General features: G+C 35.2%; 1 protein-coding gene across 2 annotated transcripts in view; it reads right to left on the reverse strand.

The window, feature by feature from the left end:
* Cntnap2 (contactin associated protein 2) overlaps positions 1-21,839 on the reverse strand; it is a 2,025,293-nt gene that overhangs the window by 1,199,534 nt on the left and 803,920 nt on the right. For both annotated transcript variants that reach the window (XM_010638580.2, XM_033764477.1), the window contains exon 4: positions 7,530-7,677. In XM_010638580.2, the coding sequence (XP_010636882.1) occupies positions 7,530-7,677 (148 nt within the window). The remainder of the gene's footprint in view (positions 1-7,529; positions 7,678-21,839) is intronic.

Consider the following 21,839-nt stretch of genomic DNA (forward strand, 5'->3'; position numbering starts at 1 on the left):
TATAGTCCAGTTAGAAGTATAAAAATCATTAAAAATTGCACTAATTGTTTTTTAACCTCCATATAAAAGATCTGATACTATTCTAATAGAGATAAATGTATTTAATCTCTATTATTTTAAAATGACTGATTGTTAATCCAAGTGATTTGGACTACTTGAAGTTTAGAAAATCAGCATACTAAATAATTACTTTATTATATTGTTACTTTTAATTCATAGGGTTATAACCGCTATCTTAAATATTTGCTCTTCTCTCCCTAGCTAAGCTAATTTAAGTAGGTGATAATTAAGACTAACAATTTAAGAATAAAAGTTAATAAAAGAATCTCTCATATATATTTGCAGTGTTTTAAATTTTACTTCTTCCCTCACATTAAACTGGGATTATAGGTGAAATGGTGAACTGTATCGCTGTAACTTAGATTTTAATACTCTTTGCAATCACCTAACATAAATAAGGATTACTATGTGTGCAAAAGGTAGTTAAACTATCTCAGGAGGTGGGATTACCAGAGGAAATGCACTGGCTGAGACTGATAAACTTTCTGCCCCCAAATGCAATGGAAACTACAGTTGTGTTTATTTGCAAGCTGTTCCTACGTGAGAGCATTATGAAAAAGATCAGTCATTTAAACTCTTCTCTTGGATATGTGGTATGTGCAGTACCATTGAGGTTTTTGTATTTTTTGCTGAATGTCTCTTTTTCTATGTTCTTAGGGTGATGATTGATGGGCCAGACAATTTTTATGCTCATTAGAATCCACAACAAAATCATTTCTGTGGGCTATCACCGAGATGTTTACAAAGTCCTCATGGATAGGGAAGAAAGGGAGAATTAGTCAGAGGAAAGAGGTACCTAATGTTGGAGAGGGATCTACCCTGAAGACTGCAATACAGAATTTGTCAATTTGTTACTAATTGATTTATGCATGGCATATAACCCTGTGGACTCTGGTTTTCTCATTAGTAAAAGAGATTGGGTTGGAGAGTCTGTTGGGAATTTTTCAGCCTTAATGTTCTTGTGTAGTACGCATAACAGTTCCCCTTTGTAGTAATCAACACATCTTATTTAATAGTTTTCTGTAAATATTGTATTCTTATCTTCAAACAGCTATCATAATAGGCATGTGTAATTTTCTTTTAATGTTTATTTTTCTTGAAAATTACTTAATGAAAAAAATTGGACTAACGTGTATAATAAAAATCACATCCTCTCTAATTTCACAATGCAATTCCTCCTTTATTCACAATTCACAGCTACACTCATCGATTTAACTGTATGTTATTCTTGACCAGTAATTTTAGATTGCTTTTAAGTGAACACTGTTGACTTTATATGTCAACTTAACTTTGAAAATTTTTTGTTTTTGTTTTTTTGGTACTGAGGATCAAACCCAGGACCTTGCCCATACAAGGAACCACTGAGCTAAATCCCCAGCCCCAATTTTGAAAATTTTTGAGAGTAAATTTGCATTTACATTTTGGAGTAAGCAATAAATGTGAATTCTACTTTAAATCAGTGACATAATAAGTGGGTCTCCAAACTATGAATTAGCTATCATTTGTATTGTTCCTAACACTTTCTTATTGAATACTCAGTAATAATTATTTTTTTGAAAACAAATTAACATTTAAAAAATTAACTCAATATTGATGCCAAAAACCCTCACAGACATAGAAAGCAATACTATAATATTTTTCCTGCTTAAAAATGTTTTTCAACTCAGATATGACCTTCAAACTCTTATCTAGAAATGAGACCACTAAAGGTCTGCCTTCTTCAGTAGGACAATGTAGTATCTTATTATTTTTTAATAACTATATCTTTGAATTAGCATTGCTGAAGTGAGCACAGACCACAACCAAAATGTCCTGGTATATTTTTCACCATTTCAAAAAATATCAGACTGTTACAAGGATAATTCATCAGTTCTCCATTACAAGTGCCAACATGTACCACCATTAGTTATAAAAAAACAGGCCTTTTATTATCAACTATTCCAATTCCCGTTTGAAGTACCAACTATTTCTATAAGAACTAAAGAATACAATATGTTCTTGACTCTAAAGTCCATTTATTTTAATAGCAATATCCATTTCATTTTTTCCCGTGTAATTTTCTGGTACAACATACTAAAATTTTTAAATCTAATTATATTCAAACTTAAATACACAGCATGTCCTACATAAAAAATGTTCTAGTACAATAATTTTAATTGCCTGTTTATCTTTTGTAACTTTGCATTGATTGGTAGCTACAAAATGTTTTTGTTATGATTTTCAAATTGTTTTGGATATCCAACAAAAATGAATGAATAATATAATTTTCATCTGACAAGCAATTTATATATGTAACACATTAAGAAACCACATGAAATTGTGATTTAAATTAATCTGAACAGAAAATGATATAAGGCCTAAAGCTTTTAAAGTAAGAAAAGAAAACAAATTATTTTCTTTGTCTAGTTCTATGAGGACATCAATTATTATGTTCAGTTTTGAAATCACTTCAATGATTTAATATTCTACCAATCGTTATCATATAATAAAATTATACCCTGATCAGTTAATAAAAGAACATATATATGCTCAGTGTTTTCCACTAAGAGGAGTGATCATATCTCTATCATTTGTACATCATATGTGTTCATTATGGCAAACAGTAGAGGAAGTCTTACAATTAATGAAGGCCAGTGATGAACTGAGTGACCTTTCCAATATACAGTTTACTTTCTTTTGGACTGTTTTGATAAATGATTTATTGGAAATGTTCGCTGGATAGAATGAGGTAAAAAGAAAAGAAGGGAAAGATGTAATTTATTCTAGAAATTCAGAGAAATATTCCTACTGAAGATTGCAGCTCAAGTGAATCTTGGAAAATACCAAATAATTGATCAGGTGAGCAATGAGGGAAAAGTTACTGTCCTCAGAGAACATCTCAAAGGATCATGTGTCACACAAGCAGGTCCTTTATGTATTTGGAAATATTAATGGTTCACATTAGTGCTGTATAAAATGCGGAGATAAATGATGGGTTGAAGGGAAATGTATTTCCAACTAACATCTTGGACTTTCAAATCAATGTGACATTATTAAAGTATTTCAACACATTTGTAACATGATAACACTTATGGCTTGAGCAAAATTAGCAAAATCCTTTATAAGTAGGAGAATTAATGTTAATGAAACTGATACATTATGTCTCAAATGAATGTTTGAATCTTCCAAGAAATATAAAACTTTCATTTTAACTAAACACACATATATATGACAAAATGATTCCTATTATAGAATAAGTTATCCTCTTATCTCTGAGTCTTTATGTCTTTGCAAATTCTATTTCTTATATGTAATGTTCCTTTTTCCAATTTTTTTGTCAGTGTGTAAAGTAGGTGATGCCTTATCCCACTACCAACATTGGTGAAGTTTTCTTTTCCTTTGTAGTAGCATTTTTCATACAATTCTGAACCTATTTATTTATTTGTTCCTTTCAAAATTTAAATTACTAGAGAGCAGGGACTATGCCTAAAGGTATCTGCAGATGCCTGAAAACAGCAGACTCTAAGTAAATATTCACTGGTTATACTGATGAAACCCTGGATGTAAAAATGCAAGTTTCATAGATCCTTCTACATCCTACATAATTAAATATCTAGTTTGAAGCAAAGACCATGAATTAACTTTCAGAGCTCTATTTGTTGTGCCCATGTAAACTACACATATATTCTTACCAATTTTAATAAGTACACGTTGTACTGTACTGGCTAGTACTTCCTGAAACATTCCTATCTACTCAGAACCTGCAAAGAATGACTTACTTGGAAATTGTGTCTCTGAAGACATAATTAGTTAAAATGAGGTCATGCTGAGTTTGGGTGGGTCCTAAAAGCAACAACTGCTATTCTTACAAGAAGGTCACGGGTACCCACTGAGATACGGAAACACAGAGGGAATAAATCAGACACAGAGGCTGGAATGTGCGCCACAATTACAGGAAATAAATTCTTGTTGTCCCATGTTACATAGTTTATGGAAATTTGCTACAAAAGTTCTAAGAAATTAATTCATATACATGATAGCATCTTTTGCCTGGGCAGAATGGGAGCTAAGAGAGGGGGTTGTGGTGCCCCAAAAATGCTGTCAATGGAGCAGGCAGATGTCCTGTGGGCCCAGCATAAAAGGACCAAACTTTGTCATCCTTCTACAGCATTTGTATTCAGCTTCTCTTGGCATGCTTTTCTTCTTGACCTACACCAATTTTCCACCATGATTTGTACTGGGTAGCCTTTCAAGGCCTTAGTTTTTATTCCTCCATATTGAAGGCATATATAAAAATTACTTTAGGTGCTTGTTCCTTGCTTTTGCAAGGTGCTAAGCTTATTTTTATGAAGACTCTGGTTAAAAGCTAATTTAGTGTTTGGCATCAGAAATGATCACTGCTTCAATCAATACACAATGTTTGGCTTTTGTAAAATGAATGTTTGGGTAATGCAGCCGTAAGAGATTTCTCAAAATAATTCAACTGAAGAGTTTCCTTTTTGCTTCATGCCACCCTTCCAGTGTAAGAGTAAGATTAATGTCAGTGCTGTGGGAGGATTATGGATTACAGAGTCAAAAGACGGTGGGCATCTCACTGAGTTTCAAAAAATAATAACATGTGCTTGTTTCAGCTAAGCATGGAGAAAATTAAATACAGAGGAAGCAGAGTAATTTAAAGTGAGTTTAGATTCACTGAAATTAGAAATCATTTAAAGTTTAAGGCAAGTCAGGAAACACAGGTAGTAGAGTTCCTAAAGGCTTTAAATACAGGCCTGGAACTGATCTTCTCTACCTGGAACAGATGTATTCTTTATTATAACTTCTGGTTTTCAATTTTAAGAATACGCCATTTCTCAGACCACAGAGTCATCACAGAACTGTAAACACTAAGAGGAAAAGAAATGAAACTTCCTTTCTAGGCTGTAGGTTCATGATCTCTTCTGAGGACAAGTGTAATGGAACTTGGGGTCCACCTGGATAACGCTGGCTGTGCCTCCAAAATCGAGAGTGGTGACTTCATCATATCTGCAAACCTCTTGTCTTACACAGCATTAGGTTCCAGAAATTAGGTCCTGATATAATTAGGGGACCATTGTCCAACTTACTACAATGCTATTTTCAATTTATCTTTTGTTTTATGTTGCAAATTTATCATTTACACCACTGCTATCTACTAGTATAAGTGTTAATATAGTTTTCCAAGGCTGTCTGATTTCTCCTCCAGAGGTTTTATACACTAAAATAGCCCTAGTTTGCTTCAGTTAGTTCTCTGTGATTTTCAAAGCCCAGGCTTGCTGGAAAAGCAATTAAATTTCCACAGGTGTGTCCCTTATTACAAAACACTGTTTCATTAATTTTAAGAAGCATCTTCAATAGGGGAATGTTTTAAACCTATGGTTACAGTGAGCTTTTATGTTTATGGGTCTACATTAAAGGAAAGAAAGAAAAATAAATAAATTCTTGCAAAAATTGGTATCTCAATTGCCCTCTCTCTCTCCATACTCAAACTGCCTCCTTCCCTGGCCCATCAAAAAAAAGTAAGAAAAAAATTTCCTTGGATTAGAGGAAAAAATACTTTACTGGAGAATTCATATCAGGAAGACAGTGTTTTCAAGTTATGTGTTTACAGATTAAATTTATAATAACTAATGGTTTAAAAAGAAGTAAAGAAATGTTAAAGTAATTTTGGGTTGATGCTGCATTCACGAAAGAAACTAAATAAAAAACCCTTTCTTCAGGAACCCTTCACCAGCTTATTTCTTATATTTTTTAAGGAACTGCCGCAAAGTTTTTTATCAATTAATTATATTGGTACATTTAAGGTATAAAATATAATGCCAATCATCATTGGAAATTTTCACCAAAACATAATCCACCTTGGTTCTTATTTTTTCCCCATTCCTCTGCCCTCCCTTCAACCCCTCCCTCCCTCCCTATCTATACTTTGTTTCCATTTTTTCTTTTTCTCATATTAATTCCATTCCCCTCTCTTTTGCCCTGTCCCATTTCCCTTTCCCCTTTGCACCTTTTCTTCCTATTTCACATTATCTATTATACTTTTTAGTCCTTATTTACACTTTCAGTTTCTCACACTAGAGAAGCTAGTCAGTATTTACACGTGTGTCCTATTTATTTCACTTAACAGTATCAACTCAATGTGCATCCATTTAGCTATAAATGACTCAAATTTTGCATTCTTCATGGCTGAGTAGTACTCCATTTTATTTTTAAAAAGCCACATTTTCTTTATCCAGTCTCCCGTCAATCTCACAGATAAAGTTTTTAAGAAATTGAGATGATAGTCAAGATAGTTAAAAAGAAACATGTGGGTAAACATAAGTAGAATAAGAAGAAGGGTAAGAAGAGAAAGAAGAAAGAGGAGGAGATGGAGAAAGACAGGGAAAGGAAGAGGAGGAGGAAAAGGAGAAAGAACAGGAGGCAGAGGAGATTGAAGGAAGAGGGGGAGTAGGAGGAGACAATACTATCTTTTATTTGCTTTTACTTTCTATGGTTTTAGTGCCTGCAGTCAACTGTAATCCAGAAAGATTAAATGCCTAGTTTCAGAAAAAAACATCATGCATTATAAATAATCTTCATTGCAGCATATTGTTATAAATGTTGCATTTTGTTATTGGTTATTGTTAATTTCTTACTCTGTCTAACTTATAAATTAAACTTTATCATAGATGTGTGCATATGGATAGGAAAATAAATAGTACATATTGGGTTCATTGGTACCCATGCTTCTCAGCGTCCTGTGAAGGTCTTGATACACATTCCTCCTGGATAAAGGGAGCCTATATTACTATAAACAAAAATAAGCAGAGAGCAGACAGCAGAACTGTCCCAACTCTGTATACCGCAACTGTTATACACAGGTATAAAATATTTAAGAAATTTTAAAAGGTATAATGTGTCTAAGAAAATTTTTAAAATGACGAGTGTAAACCAAATTAAGTGAAAGGAAAGTTTTTAGGTGACTAGATAGACTGGACAAAGGCAAGAAAATGTACAGCAATATAAAATTTATAGGACATAAAATTCAGTGGTTGGCTTATAATATAAGTGGCATTAACTCAAGATTGACTTGGTGAAGGAGGTTCTTGAGAAAGTACTCAAAAACCCACCACCAACAAAAAGATGGATTACAGTGTAGATTTCCTCTTGGTAAATATTTCATAAGATTTCAGGCAATGTAATAAGCTTTGTTGTAATATACTGAAAAAAAGAAACCCTAATGATGTGAATCCTTATATTATTATTAGATGTATTTTTGGTGGTATGTATGGTGTATATTTATACAATGAAAACAGAAAAGAATCTTACACTAAGAACATTAAATTATTTTCAGAAAAAACAAGTGTTAACACTTGTTTATTTTCTGAGAAAGCAAGTGTTGATAGCTTTGTTGTTGTTGTTTGTTTTGTTTTAAAACTACTTAAGCCCACATGACAAATCCCCCATCCTGGATTCTAAACCCGCACACTCACAGTAGGAGCAGCCGTAGACCTCGACCCGCAGCCCGATTCGGCCCTCTGTGCTCCAGTCCAGCGGCACCACGCGCACATAGCGGGCAACGACCGGGTGCTGCAAATCGTGCCGGACCACGCTGTCAGAGTTGATGTTTCCAGGAAATGCCTGGGGAAAAAGACGAGATTCAAACACTTGAAAAAAAATTTTAAAAATACATGGGAACAATCATATTCTCCGTGTGCTAAAATAAATGCAAGTTGTCTTGTCCAGTGGCAAAGTTTTCTATTCTCATGTCATAATAATTTGAAGAAAAGAAAAGCTCTTCTATTTACAAACACATTGTTTTAAACAGGATTTTTCCAAGGTTTTCAGGGGTTCTTTTCTATATGTAAATTTATTCTTACTTGAAAAGAATGAAAAACTCACCACTGTCACATTCAGTAAATATTTAAATTGAGTTTTTCTTTTCTTTTCTGGTGTTAGGAATTGAGTCAACGACCTTGCACTGAGCTACATCCCCCAGCCCTTTTTTATTTTGAGACAGGGTCTCACGTCGTCCAGGCTGGCTTTGAATTTACCATCCTCCTGCCTTGGGATGGTAGTCAGGATGACAGGCTGAGTCACTTTGCTTGGCAGTTTAGTATCAAAAAATACATAATAAATAATTTCTGTGGACTCTCACGATATTTCTGGCTTTAATTTTTTTTTTCGCTTTATATTGCCAAGTCAGGAACTACACATGATCTTGTTGCAGTGGTAAATTCCCTAATTATTTGATGTTCTGTGAGGGTCATGCAATCAGGCAGACTCCCCAGAGGAGAGCTCAGCTGCCCAGGAGCAAAGAATGGATTTGCGGGGACATAAAGAAGGGAACAGCACACGGTGGAGAACGGGGAAGCTGGGTATAGGGAGGAAAGTACAACCAATGGATTAGGACACCAGGGCTAGCTGTGTTAGAATTTGCTTTGCATGAGTAATTTCTTTAAACCTTGATAATTTTTAACCCGAGTTCGATCCCCAGTACCAAAAAAAAAAAAAAAAAAAAAAAAAAAAAAAAAAAACTAAACTAAACCTTGATAATTTTTATTCCCCCTCCATCCCACCATGACACTCAACTAGCTTATTGGAGAATCCATTTTAGAACTAAAATTGTATAGTCTCTAAAAGTATGAACCAAAATGTATTCAAGAATAGGTAATAAGGACTCATTTCTGACCAGAGAGAGGTCCATGTAGGGACAAAATAACAAGTTCTTTCTGATTAGGGATAAAATAATGCAGCACACTTTTTGTTACTGCTTAGGGACCAAACCCACGGCCTCACATAAGCTGGAAAACCACTCTACCTCTGAGCTGAACCCCAGGTGCATTTGAAAGGGAGAGAGAGAGAGAGAGAGAGAGAGAGAGAGAGAGAGAGAGAGAGAGACAGAGGAAGACAATAAAGCCATTGCTGATATCCTGGATGGACTAAGATCATATGGAGGAAACAAATTGAACATCAAGGAATTGAAGGTCAGTGGCAAAGGGTTGTAGGGGCAAAGGAGAAAGTAAAAGGCAGATATAATATTTTTAAAAAAATATTTTAACGGCATTTAAAGAACAAGTAGGAGAGAGTATAAACCAACCTATTCCCAGGCACTAATGTACAGGCAAAGGAAAGAGGGGAGTAACACAGTAAATGTTTTTAGTTATGATAACCTTTTCCTTTGAGTAATGACTTCTGGATGTTCTCTGAAAAATTCAGTCTTAATACTTGATTCCTAATTCATGTGATTCTGAAGAGTCAGACATGACTCCCTGACCTGGGGGCTGGGAAATTCATGCACTGAAACTCAACTTTAGTACTTATGTCCAGATGATTCATTCCTTTATTTATCCACTCACTCATTCATCTTCTCACTAGCACAGTGAGAACCTTCTATGAACAGATGCCACTCAAGTCACTGGAAACACAATAAATAATGTATAATAGACAGGAGTGGTGATTCTCAAGTATTTATATTACAGTACAGAAGGGGGCAAAGTGGGGCAGAAATAAGAGAGATGGATGGAGATGTAGAAGATTATAGCATTGCAGAAAGTACTATAAATAATTAACAGCAGATGCAATAATCTGGTAACTAGTGCTTCAAAGGAGCGGAATAGGAAGGTGAAAGGAATAGTCCTGTGGTTGTAAGTGCTGAAGATAAGCATGGAGACTCTCATTACATCCAGTGACCTCTGTGTCCCCAGATAAGGGTGAAAAGACCCCCAGAATGAGGCTGCCTTCCACCAAGCCTCTGCTCATCACACTGCATTTGGAAGGGAAGGATGTCAGTGCTTCTGTGATGATAGCTTCCTGAGCACCTAAATCCAGATTTGGCTGAACATCACCTATGGGCCTTTGGATTATTTGCTAGTTTCTTCATTTTTAAGGAACTGAAAGAATATTAAACACCACTAAGATACAGGAAAGGAAAGACGATTAGTCAATATCCACCTATATTGCATTTGAAATTTCACCATCAAGTGAAAAGGTGACAGATTTTGAAATGTTTAGAAGAATAGTGTTTTATTTAAGTTTAGCTTTTCAGAGAGGTACATTCATTATTTATGAGCAAATATTTGCAATATGATACTTTCTTCCAAATTCATAGTATCATTACAGTGCGCTTTTAGTATTCTTTCAGTTCTGGGTATGTTTGAACATGTAAGACATTACCCTAATTGAAGTTTTAAATGTGGCACAGAGTGCTGTGGTACTACTATCCATTTTCTTGAATATGAAGTTGTAATACATGTAAAAGTGTGTCATTGATACAACAGTATTTGAAAAGTTTAAGAAACATGGAGGTATGGCAATGGATTTAATAAAAACAACATGTAATATTTATATTTCATTTTATTATTTAAAGGGTCTCCTACACTCTGTATTGTTTATACTGTGTAGAAAACTTTAAATTTGGTGGGAATGCTAAATCAGGACCTTTAGACTCAGAAAAGTAGTGACTGGATGCTGAATATCTAAAAGGAATAAACCAGAGACAAAGTTACAAGCTTTTCCACTTACTTTACTTGAAAATCAAACTTTCAACTGGAAATAAAAAGTTTTTTTTTTTTTTTTTTGTAGAACACACTTTACTTTTAATTGTATATTGCATATTTGAGCATCAAATTTAAAGTTTGATAATTTTTATCATGTCACATTTTGGTCATACTTTTGATCTCTTGCCTACTTATCAGTTAGTGCATTTTGCCTGAGTATTTAACTTCTTTCTAATTTTTATTTCCAGAAATTTTAATAAGATCAGTATTTTATTGTTTTCAAATTTTCTCCAAACATGCTCCTATTATGGTCTTTAATATCATTTAAATCTTCATAAATTTTAACATAAGTAATTTAAATGTTTCAATGGTATAGGCTATTAAAGAAAAAGGAAGATTGGTAACCACGGGATGTATTGAATAGTGACAATGACTGCAGTTATTGGCCTTAAAAGCACCTTTTTTTCTTCATTTTGACCTAATTCAACTCTTTCTAAGGTATTTGCCATTTTTCATGTAGGGCCGAAAAAGGAAGAAACACTAACAAACCAGTAAGAATAGGAAATGTATATCAAAAGTTGGAAAGTTAAAATGAAGTCAAATTTTTCTTATAGAGTTCTCTTTAAAGCTCAAATAACTAATGTTTTGTAGATGCGTAAAAACACCAGCAAAATTTATTATTGAAAGATTAAAAAATCAATCAGCTACTGTTGCGTTATATAATGTTGCTATTAAATCTCACTTATTGATCAAGATTTGCATAATTGCTTAGGATAGGGCATGTTTTATGATTAAATGATGATTTACACAGTACTGATGAAAAATCACAAAACTGTGTGTTTAGTGAAACTGACACAATATAATTGAAGGCTAAATGTAAATAATCTATGGTGGTATTCTTTAGAGTTAGTATCCTACAAACTTTTCAAATGTATAGCAAAAATTCAGAACTTTTAAAAACATAGTGGAAGTCACTCATGTTACTTTTAGAATAATCTGAGTGTCATTTTAATAATGAAAAATTTTCACCGCATGCACAGCGTATTACTTTGGGCTCAAATAATTCAATTAGTGAAAGAGTGGAAGTAAACCTTTCCTATAAAGCACAAGATAATAAATATTTAAGGTTTAGGTCCACATAGCTCTCTGCCCTATATTCTCTTCCTTCTCCTCCCCCTCCTGTCTTTTCCTCCTTTTTCTTTTCTTTATAACACTTGTAAATACAAAAACTATTTTAGCCTCACAAACTTTTAAAGAACAGCATGGACCAGATATAGTGTATGGACTGGGGTTGCAGCTAGCCAGCTGCTATTCTAAAAATTGTTTTCTTAATTTTTTTCCCTTTGGGGTCCTGGTGATGGAACTCAGAGCCTTACAAATGTTAGGCAGGTGCTTTACCATTAAGCTACACTGCAGATTTCCTAATAGAATATCTGAAATTAGTAAATTCTTCTCTAAATCCAGATAGAGGTGAAACGTTTAAACTTATTGGGGGAACATTTTGGCTTTTTGTCATTTAAAAGTCAGTAAACTTTGGAACAACACTTCATAAGCTCTTTTTTTCTCATTGAGTTTATTGCTACTTTTTAGTATACAGTACAGTTACATTCATCATTGGGATCTTGCACCTTTACATGACAGGTCTTGGTTCTCATTTTTCCCCTTGTCCCTGCCCTCCCTTTGCCTCCTCTTCCCCTCCCCATTTACAAACACTTTATTTCCATTTTTTCATTTTCTCATATTTTTTCTTTTCCCTTATTACCTTTTGCCTACCCTTCCCACTTTCCCTACACCTTTAGCCCTTTTTATTTCCATTTTTTTTATTTTATCAGACTAGAGAGAAATACATAGGTATTTAGAAGTATGTTGTGCATGGTACACGAACTAATATTTCCCTCAGCTTTACCATTGTGGGGTCTGAAGTAAAACTGATAATGTGTTCTATAAGGTAAATAAGTATATTTAGCCCTCACTAAAATCTCATTTTTCAAGAGACCTAAAATAAGAGATTGTAACTTCCTATAGCAAAAGAACCAGATTTATTTTTATCTTGGCATTAAGATTTTGCTTGACTATAATATGTGCCTAAAACTTCGTTATTGTGTAAGTAAACCTAGGAAGATCTTTTAGGATTATTGACAGTAGTCTCAGTGCAAGAAATTGAGGAAGAAACCACAACAATAACAACAACAATACATTCATATTTCTTAAAGTGAGAGACTTTATTTAAAATATAAAGCATCACTACCAGAATAGAAATGTATATTGATTATTCTTTAAGTTGATGTCATTGCCACTTTTCTTTAAGTAAAATTGTTTTTCTTGACAGATTTTAGATTGTATTTTCCCAATGTTAAGAATTTACAGCAAAAAAAAAAGAATTTATAGCAAAACATAGAAATAGATTTTCACATTGTAGCTACCATGTGAGTTTCTGGGCCTCGTGATACTCCTTGTTAAGGAGGAAGAAGGAAAGTCTCCCCACAAATCCCTGTATCTCCCTTTCTCCCAGTCTCTCCTCTTAACTTGGAATCTCTGTTCATCGAGCTTGTCTGGCTGGACCCTGCCTGCAGGACTGAACTGAGACAGTGTCTAAACAGGAGGGACCTGCCCTGATGCTTGCTTTTCAGCCCCCAGCAGTCAGTGATGGTGAACCTTTTAGAGATGAGTGCCCAAAATGCAACCCCACTTATTGCAGAGTGCCAACACTGCAATTAAGCTTGAAAGCTGAGATTTTAGTTTTGAAAAAACTCATTCATTGACATCTTTTGTCTTAAAAAACAAATAACATGAGTGTCATTGGTTCACCACTGCTGCCCTAGTTGTACTGCAGAACACCTAGAATCCTAGACTTTTTATTCCCTTCACTGTATATAATTACTTCATTAAGTTGTGATTCTTTGCCTGACTTTGGGAAGTAGGTAAGACAGCTGTGAGTATGGAATGCTCTTGGTATTTCTGTGTTGGATGCCTCTAACACAATGGCCCATAGCCAGCAATTATCTGTTTACTGCCTGATTAAATGAATGAATAAAAATATACATTTCCCAACACAGCCATTTGCATTTCATAAACCCTTATCATTTTGTGATGTATAAAAAAAGATGAATCATTACTTATAGTTCAGAAACCATTGCTTCTCAGCCTTTTGGCTAAAAGCAAATGTATGGTTCTGAACCACGTGTTTGATAGTGTCCTAAAAATAAATAAATAAATAGATAGATAGATAGAGCTTGTTGGTCAGATTCAAGAAGACACTAGCTTAACACATAATTTTTCCAGGAGGTCTAAGCATGTTATTATAATAATGCAAAGCAGCTAGACATCAGAGGGAGTGTGGGAGAAAAAGGAAATGACTACGTGACATTCAGGAGAAATGTTAGGAGAGATATGAAAATTAACACCCTCCATCAAATCTCAGATTTTATATGGATAATTCACTTGAATTTTCCTAAAAACATGCTCTTTTTGGAATGCAAAACCATGATAAATGGTGTGAGAAAATTCCAAAACATTCCATCTTGATATGAGCAGCATTCCTCTCAATATGGTAACCCAGTTAAATATGTCTTTTCTTTTTAATTGTGTCAGTGTGCTGAAAGCACTGTAAAATTATATTACTAGAAGCATTAGATAATGAAGAAAATAATTGTGCTATAAGAACAAAAATTTGATGAAGTGAAACAAAACTCGTTCTTTATGATTCCCTCTCTTATCTTCTTCCCAGGATCCTAGGACAATGATTTTGTCTGGGTTTATCCTTTGTGCTTCTCCGCCTGCACTCAGCCTACTGAACAGGTAAATTCCACCTTTTCATGGCTTCATTGCCTCTCAATGTTTGTCCCTCCAAAATCTAAATCACACAAGAATCTCGGGTCAGCTCTCTTCATCCTCCTCTCCCTTGCTTCCTTCCTTCACTTTAACGTAGCACATGAAGTTTCTTCTCACATCACATTTCAGCCTGGATGGGAGTAGACGTTCAGGGACTCAGGCTTATTTTATTAGTTCTGGTCATCAACATCTGATTCTTAAGTATATCACAAAAGTAAAAGGGAAATCACAGAGAGGTGGACAGAGAACTTTATGGAGAGGTTTAGATGTAGAGGATTTCATTTTGCACACATCCCATTGGTTGTCTGTCTTGCTGGAGTTAACCATGGTGTCTGTCATAGTTACTTTCTGGTTGTTGGGACAAAATGCCAAACACCCACAAGTTAAAGAACACAAGGTTCATTTTAGCTCACATTTGTAGAGGTTTCAGCCCACACTGAGCTGGCTCTATGGCAAAGCATCATGGCAGAGGGGCCCGTCAGAGGAGAAACAGTCCACAGCAGGGCGGGAAAGAGGCATGAACCTTCCTTCTTCTTTCCCCTTTTATTCCATCCAGGGTATAAACCTACTGATGGGTGCTACCAACGTTTAGGGTGGGTCTTCCTTCAAGAAGTCCATCATCCATACCCAGGACTGCTCCAGTATTACACACCCATTATCCAGTTACCTCCCCTCTATAAACATGTGGAACTTTGGGGACATATCTAGCTACAAGTCATCACAACGTCAAAGAGAATGGGAAATGTAATGTGAAAAATGGTAAGAGGGATTTTTTTTCCACATTGAGTTTATTAGTACTTTTTAGGTATACAGTACAGTTACATTCATCATTGGGATCTTGTACCTTTACATGACAGGTCGTGGTTCTTATTTTTCCCCTTGTCCCTGCCCTCCCTTCACCCCTTCTCCCTCCCCATTTACAAACACTTTATTCCCATTTTTTCATTTTCTCCTATTTTTTTTCTTTTCCCTTATTCCTTTTCCCCTACCCTTCCCACTTTCCCTACATATTTAACTCCTTTCTTCCTATTTCACATTGTCCATTATATCATTAGGATCTTCTGTACTATTATAGTTTATTCACACCAGAGAAACTATTCAGTACTTACACATGTAACTTATTTATTTCACTTAGGCATATATCTTCAATATGTATCTATTTTCCTATGAATGACTCTAATTTCTCATTCTTTATGGCTGAGTAATATTCCATTTTATAGAAAAACCACATCTTCTTTATCCAGTCTCCAACTGATGGGCAAATGGGCTGTTTCCAAATTTTAGCTACTACAAACTTTGCTGCTATAAACATAGGTGCACATTTATCTCTGTGATATGATTCTTTTAATTCTTTTGGAAAGATACCAAGCAGAGGGATGTCTGAGTCAAATGGAACCTCTAGTCCCAGCTCTTTGAGGCATCTCCATATTGATTTCCACAATGGTTGAACCATTCTGCACTCCCACCAACAATGGAGAAGGATTCCCTTCTCCCCACAACCCCACCAACATTTGTTATTGGTTGATTTCTTGATAGCAGCCATTCTTTGTGGGGTGAGGTGGAATCTCAGTGTTGTTTTCATCTGCTTCTCTCAAATGACCAGTGATGTGGAACATTTTTTCATATATTTACTTGCTGCTTTTACTTCTTTGTCTAAGAAATATCTGTTCACTTCAGATGCCATTTTTGAATCAGGTCTTTATATTTGGGGGGCTGATTATTTTGAGTTCTTTATATATTCTAGATAAGAGTCCTTTGTCTGAGGAGCATCTGGTAAAATTTTTTTCCCACATTGTAGGTTGTCTCTTATTTCTGTTAGTGGTTTCTTTTGCAGTGCAGAAGCTCTTTAATAAGATGAGATCCCTGTTGCTGATTCTTTCTGCTAGTTCCCATGCTACTGAGGATTTGTTCATAACGTCTTTTCCTATGCCAATGTCAAGAGTTCTGCTTAACATGTTCCAGCAAGTTTAGTGTTTCTAAATATTTAGATCTTTTAAAAGAGATTTGAAGAATGCAGAGTGAGGATGCATGATACTCACAAATTTATAAAATTCTGTGTTTACTTATAGTATAGGACTGATTATATTTGAACAGTATATTTATATATGCTTCCTTTTTGGTTTTTCCATCCTTATTGTATTACAGATTATACTGAATAGCAACATTATATATGCTTGCTTTTAGCTTTCCAAATGAAACTGCTGACTAGACAGGGAACAGTATGTCTTTCTAAAAAGGTGACAATATGTTTAATATAGTGAACTGCAAAGGTCTTCCTAGTTTGCTCAATTTTAAGAAATGCATTTATCCATCTGTGCAACCCTAATACCCTACCAAGATACAGAAAATTCTGCTACCCTAGAAAGTTCCTTTTCAACTCTCAAAGTCCTTGTCATCCAATTCTACTGCCCACCTTATACAAACATTTTTTTCTAATTTCTACCGCCACAGATCAACTTTGCCTTTTTTTGAACTTTGTATTGAAGGATTCTCCTTGACCTTTTCCACTTGGAATGGTAATGTTTACATATTCACCCCCATGAAGTCATGTGTGTCAGTAGTTCACCGACCTGCTTTTTTTTGACCGAGTATGATTTTACTGTACAGCTCATAGAAAATTAAAATATTTTGTTCTATCTATAAATTTAGGTCAGGTTACCAGGTGTGGTGGTGCCTATAATCACAGCACTTGGGAGGCTGAAGCAGGAGGATTGCTGTGAGTTGAAGATCAGCCTGGGCTACATAGTGAGTTCCAGGCCAGTCTCAACTACATAGTGTGACCCTGCCTCGAAAAAAAAAAAAAAGGTTAGGTATGGGTAAAAGTAAGTTAACTACTAATTTATCCATGACAGAGTAGTGGTCATTAGGTAATTTTTAAATTGAAATATGAACAAACTGCTATGTAAGGACATAGGGAGAATGGAACAGGAGAAGGAAATATGGAGAAGAGAACATTTATTTGCCTTTTAAATGAAATTATTTCTGTTCAATTTGATTAAAATAGTTATCCATACATTTTCTTGCCAAAAATATTTTTTAAAATAGTGTTTGTGTCTAAAAATTTGACCTTATGATTCATTTCATAACATATAAATGGGGACACAATCATTTGGAAGATTCATCTTATCTGTAGTTGCTTAGAAAAGCATAATACTGGTACTGAGCCCAGAAAGAAATTTCTCAAATCCTCATGTAAAAGAAGTTGTGCTGCACTAAGAACAAAGTATCCAACAGCAGCTGTATGGAAAGACAGTGCCAAATTTCACATGGGGTTTTCGCCTAGCTTCCCTTGACAAAGAGCTATGTAAAAATGACAAAATTCAATTCAATAAGCACAATTTTACTGTGATAACCCAAATTTTCAATGCAGGTTTTTACCCCTCCCTGCCTGGATTCCTGGAAAAGTAGTTTTAAGTATCTGCAGAAATAGAGGGATTGCTTTGCCTTCAGTTATCCTCCATAAACACTGCTTTTCTCCAGCATTTGCTAAGTTTTGATGCCAGTAAATATGAGAAAATACTCCTGGGCATGTGCCTGCCGTGAATCTCTTTCTAACTTTTCAATAAGCACATAATCTCCATCACAGAAGTTTTATTTAGGATAAGTATCAGTCACAGCTATGTAAATTACCATCTTTAAATTTTGACTTTCAAAATGAGAAGTCCCTCATTCGGAAAACTTTATGCCATGAGATATCAATAACCCTAACACAAAATGTATTGTTTGACTTGAAGATTAATAATTACTCTTTCTTAATATATTTATGCTTTCTATCATTTTTATATCCTATCACATGAAACAAAATAGCATTTCCTGAATGTACAGAAACTAATTATTTCCCATAAATTTGACTCATTTTTCACAGGGAAATAAAGCTGGAACATTTTATATTATCTTCCTCCTTATTTAAAAATTACTTTTCCATTGTGTTGGTCGTTGCACTGAGCTACATTCCCAGTATGCCCCTTTTTAAAGCTTATTTTGTGACAGGGCTTTTTACGATCACTAGATTTCCCAGACTGGGCAAAAAATGTAATCCTCCTGCCTCAGTCTCCTGGAGTGCTGGGATTACAGGTGTGTAGCACCGTGCATATTTATTTCTAATTGGCTATTTCCTTTCTTTGTAAAACTTCTGAAAGTTTTCTTTCTCCATTTTGCTTTCTTTTTCAGTCTACCAATATGCTTACTGATGTCCTTTCTTCTGTAACAGAAATCAGAAAGATTACTGATAATACCACAATCACCTGGTTTGATTTTGCATGGGTATTTTCCATAATCAGCTTCTGCTTTAATGTCTTGTTCAGGGACATTTCAATTCTGCACATTCTTATTTGATCTCTGATCACTTCTCTGCTGGTATTGTCACTTAATATTTCCAATACTTCTGTGAATTATTAGTGATCATGCTGTTCTCTCCACTCTTTCATGGATGAGGGCTTCTCACCTTGAAACATAAGTTCAACAGGGAAGTTTTGCTCTCAGTCTGAGTCCAGAGAAACTTCACCAACCTTATTTGTGGGCCTGTGAGGAACCTGAGCTGTGGAGGAATCAGCTCCTGTCATTTGGGTCCCTCCACTTCTCTGAATGCATACAAGTGCCTCCAGCCAGTAGGACCAACCAACAGTTTATCAGCTTCTGACGGTCCCTCCTCTTGGCCCAATCTCTCCTTTATCTCTGTCAGCATCTTTTATTCTTTTTCTTCTCTAAGACCTGGTGGTGGTAGTGGCATGTCATCCTAGTGATCCTAAGCATCTCATATTCCACTGGATTTTCTTAAGCCGGACCACCTTTCAGTTCCTTGTTTCTTCACTAAGTTCTGCTTAGGTAAAATCTTTTTAACATTTCATCTCTTTCTGGCCAGAATACTGATGGACACATATATGTACCCAATTCCTGTTATAATTATTATCTTTCAATTTTATTTCCAAATATGCCAGAGTATATCCAGTTGGAAGGGTTTGTCTAGAATTCTCCTTATTTTCCAATATTCCTAGACTTTTTAGCTCTATTAACTTTATCCTCCTTTGCCCTATTTAATACAAACCTGAGTTATAGTTCTTGTTACTAATTAGAGAAATTCAAATTAAAATGATAATAAGATACTATTATTAGAATTACTAAAAAAAACCTAAACACAAAAACTCCTATAAATTTTATTCAATGAAACTCTTGTGCAATTTTTAAAAATTAATTTTTGGTATATTTTAGGTGTACAATATAATTATGCCATGAGAATCATTGGGAATTTGTACTTTTACTTAACTATCTTGGTTCTTATGCTTCTCCCATTCCCTTGCCCTTCCTTCAACACTTCCACCCCTACCTATTTACAAAAACTTTGTTTCCATTTCTTCATTTTCTCATATTAATTCCATTCCCTCCTTTCCTTTCCCGTACCCCTCCCACTTCCCCTTCCCCCTTGCCTCCCCTTTTCTTCCTATTTTACATTATCTATCATACCTTTGAGTCCCAACTTACACTTTCAGTTTCTTACACCAGAGAAACTATTTGGTATTTACATATGTGTGTCTTGATTATTTCACTTAAGACTATGGCCTTAATGTGCATCCATTTAGCTATAAATGTCTTTAGTCTCTCATTCTTTATGGCTGAGGAGTGCTTCACTTTATTAAAAACAACAACAACAACATTTTCTTTATCCAGTCACCAGCTGATGGACAATTGGGCTGCTTCCAAGTTTTAGCTACTACAAACTGTGCTGCTTTGAACATGGTGCACATATATCACTGTGGTATGATGGTTTTAATTCTTTTGGGAAGATACCCAGCAGGGGAATAGCTGTCAAATGGGACTTCCAATCCTAGTTCTTTGAGATATCTCCGTACTGATTTCCACAGTGGTTGTGACAGTCTACATTCCCACCAGCAGTGGAGAAGGGTTCCTTTTCCCCATAGCCCTGCCGGAATTTATTGGTTGATTTCATGACAGTAGCCCTTCTTTCTGGGGTGAGGTGGAATCTCAGCATTGTTTTCATTTGCACCTCTCAAATGACCAGTGTTGTTGAATATTTTTTTCATATGGTTATTTACTACCTCTAGTTCTTTGTCTGAGAAATGTCTGTTCATTTTAGATACCCATTTTTGGATTGAGTATTATAACACACTTCTGAATAACCAATGAGTCACAGAGGAAATTAAAGAAGAAATCAGACAATTTCTACATTAAATGACAATGTCAATACAACATATCAGAATCTATGGGACACAATGAAAGCAGTCTTACAAGGGAGGGAAATTCATAGCAGTGACTACTCCTGTTAGGAAAACAGAATGATCTCAATTAAACAACCTAGTGCTGAACCTCTTGTGCATTTTATTAGAAACATAAAGTGGGGAGATAGTAATTTCCCTAGTCAAACAAAAAGAAAATCCATCTTTACATAAAAATCTGCATGTGGGTTTCTATCTTGGCTTTATTCCCAATTGCCCCAATCTAGAAGTAACCCACAAGTTTGTCAACTGACAAATGGACAAATAGTGGGACCATCTGCCATGTGCCACCCACTGGCTCCCTTCCCTCCCGCATCCCATCTACAGCTAAGTCTTACTTGAACAGTTATTCTCTTCTCATTCAACTTGATCCTCTCTGCCCCTGCCTCCCATTAGTGCTATTTATATGTGTTATATTTCCTCAAAAAGTTACTCTGTCTTAATTATTTTAATCAAGCAAATCAAGTGTCAATAGTTTTTTAAAAAATAAATTGGGAAAAAACAGAAAAAATTCCTTCAGTCAGTTAAAACTGTCTGCATTTCTGACTTCCTGAATTTCTTGAAGATATAATTCCATATCTAACCTTCTAAAGGTGTAGGGCTCCTTAACAACCTTCTTCTCTTCTGCCTCTTTCCCCAGTAACATAAAACTCAAGTCCCATTTCCCAGTTCTGACCCTGTGCTTCCTCTCCAGAGGTTGAGATTTTCTCCTGCAATTTGTGATCTCACTCTGGCTCCAGAATAAGGGTCATTCTTGCTGTCCTACGTCTCTGACTTTCCCACTCACCTTCTATGAGTTCTTATTCTAGTCCACATATTGGAAATTGTTTTTCATAGCCATAGCTCCATCACTTACTTGAATTTTGTGATTTAGGGCAGAATAAACCATGACGGGGAACTGTCCTAAACTTAAAAAAAAAAGAAAAAAAAAAAAGAAAGCACTTTGATCACCAAAGTTTGTTATTACCTATTTTTCCACCCTATTTGTGATGTCACTTTCCTCTTAGTCCTCCTCACTGGGATCTTCTGTCACAGGGATGGTTTCCCTCCCTGTTCTTGGTGCTGAACACTCGCCCGCCAGGAATGGCTTACCTGGAGTGTAGACTCTGTACTTTGAGAAATCCTGCTTCTTCCCTGACTGCTCTAAATATACCCTACATTCAGTCTTCTTCAATTCACTTTCTATACTACTTGAAAGAGAGTCTTTCTAAATTAAAATCTCAATTTGTGAAAACCTAATTGC

The sequence above is a fragment of the Fukomys damarensis genome, unplaced genomic scaffold (genome assembly GCF_012274545.1).
Source record: "Fukomys damarensis isolate Sample0158 unplaced genomic scaffold, DMR_v1.0_HiC HiC_scaffold_16, whole genome shotgun sequence".
Classification (NCBI taxonomy): domain Eukaryota; kingdom Metazoa; phylum Chordata; class Mammalia; order Rodentia; family Bathyergidae; genus Fukomys; species Fukomys damarensis.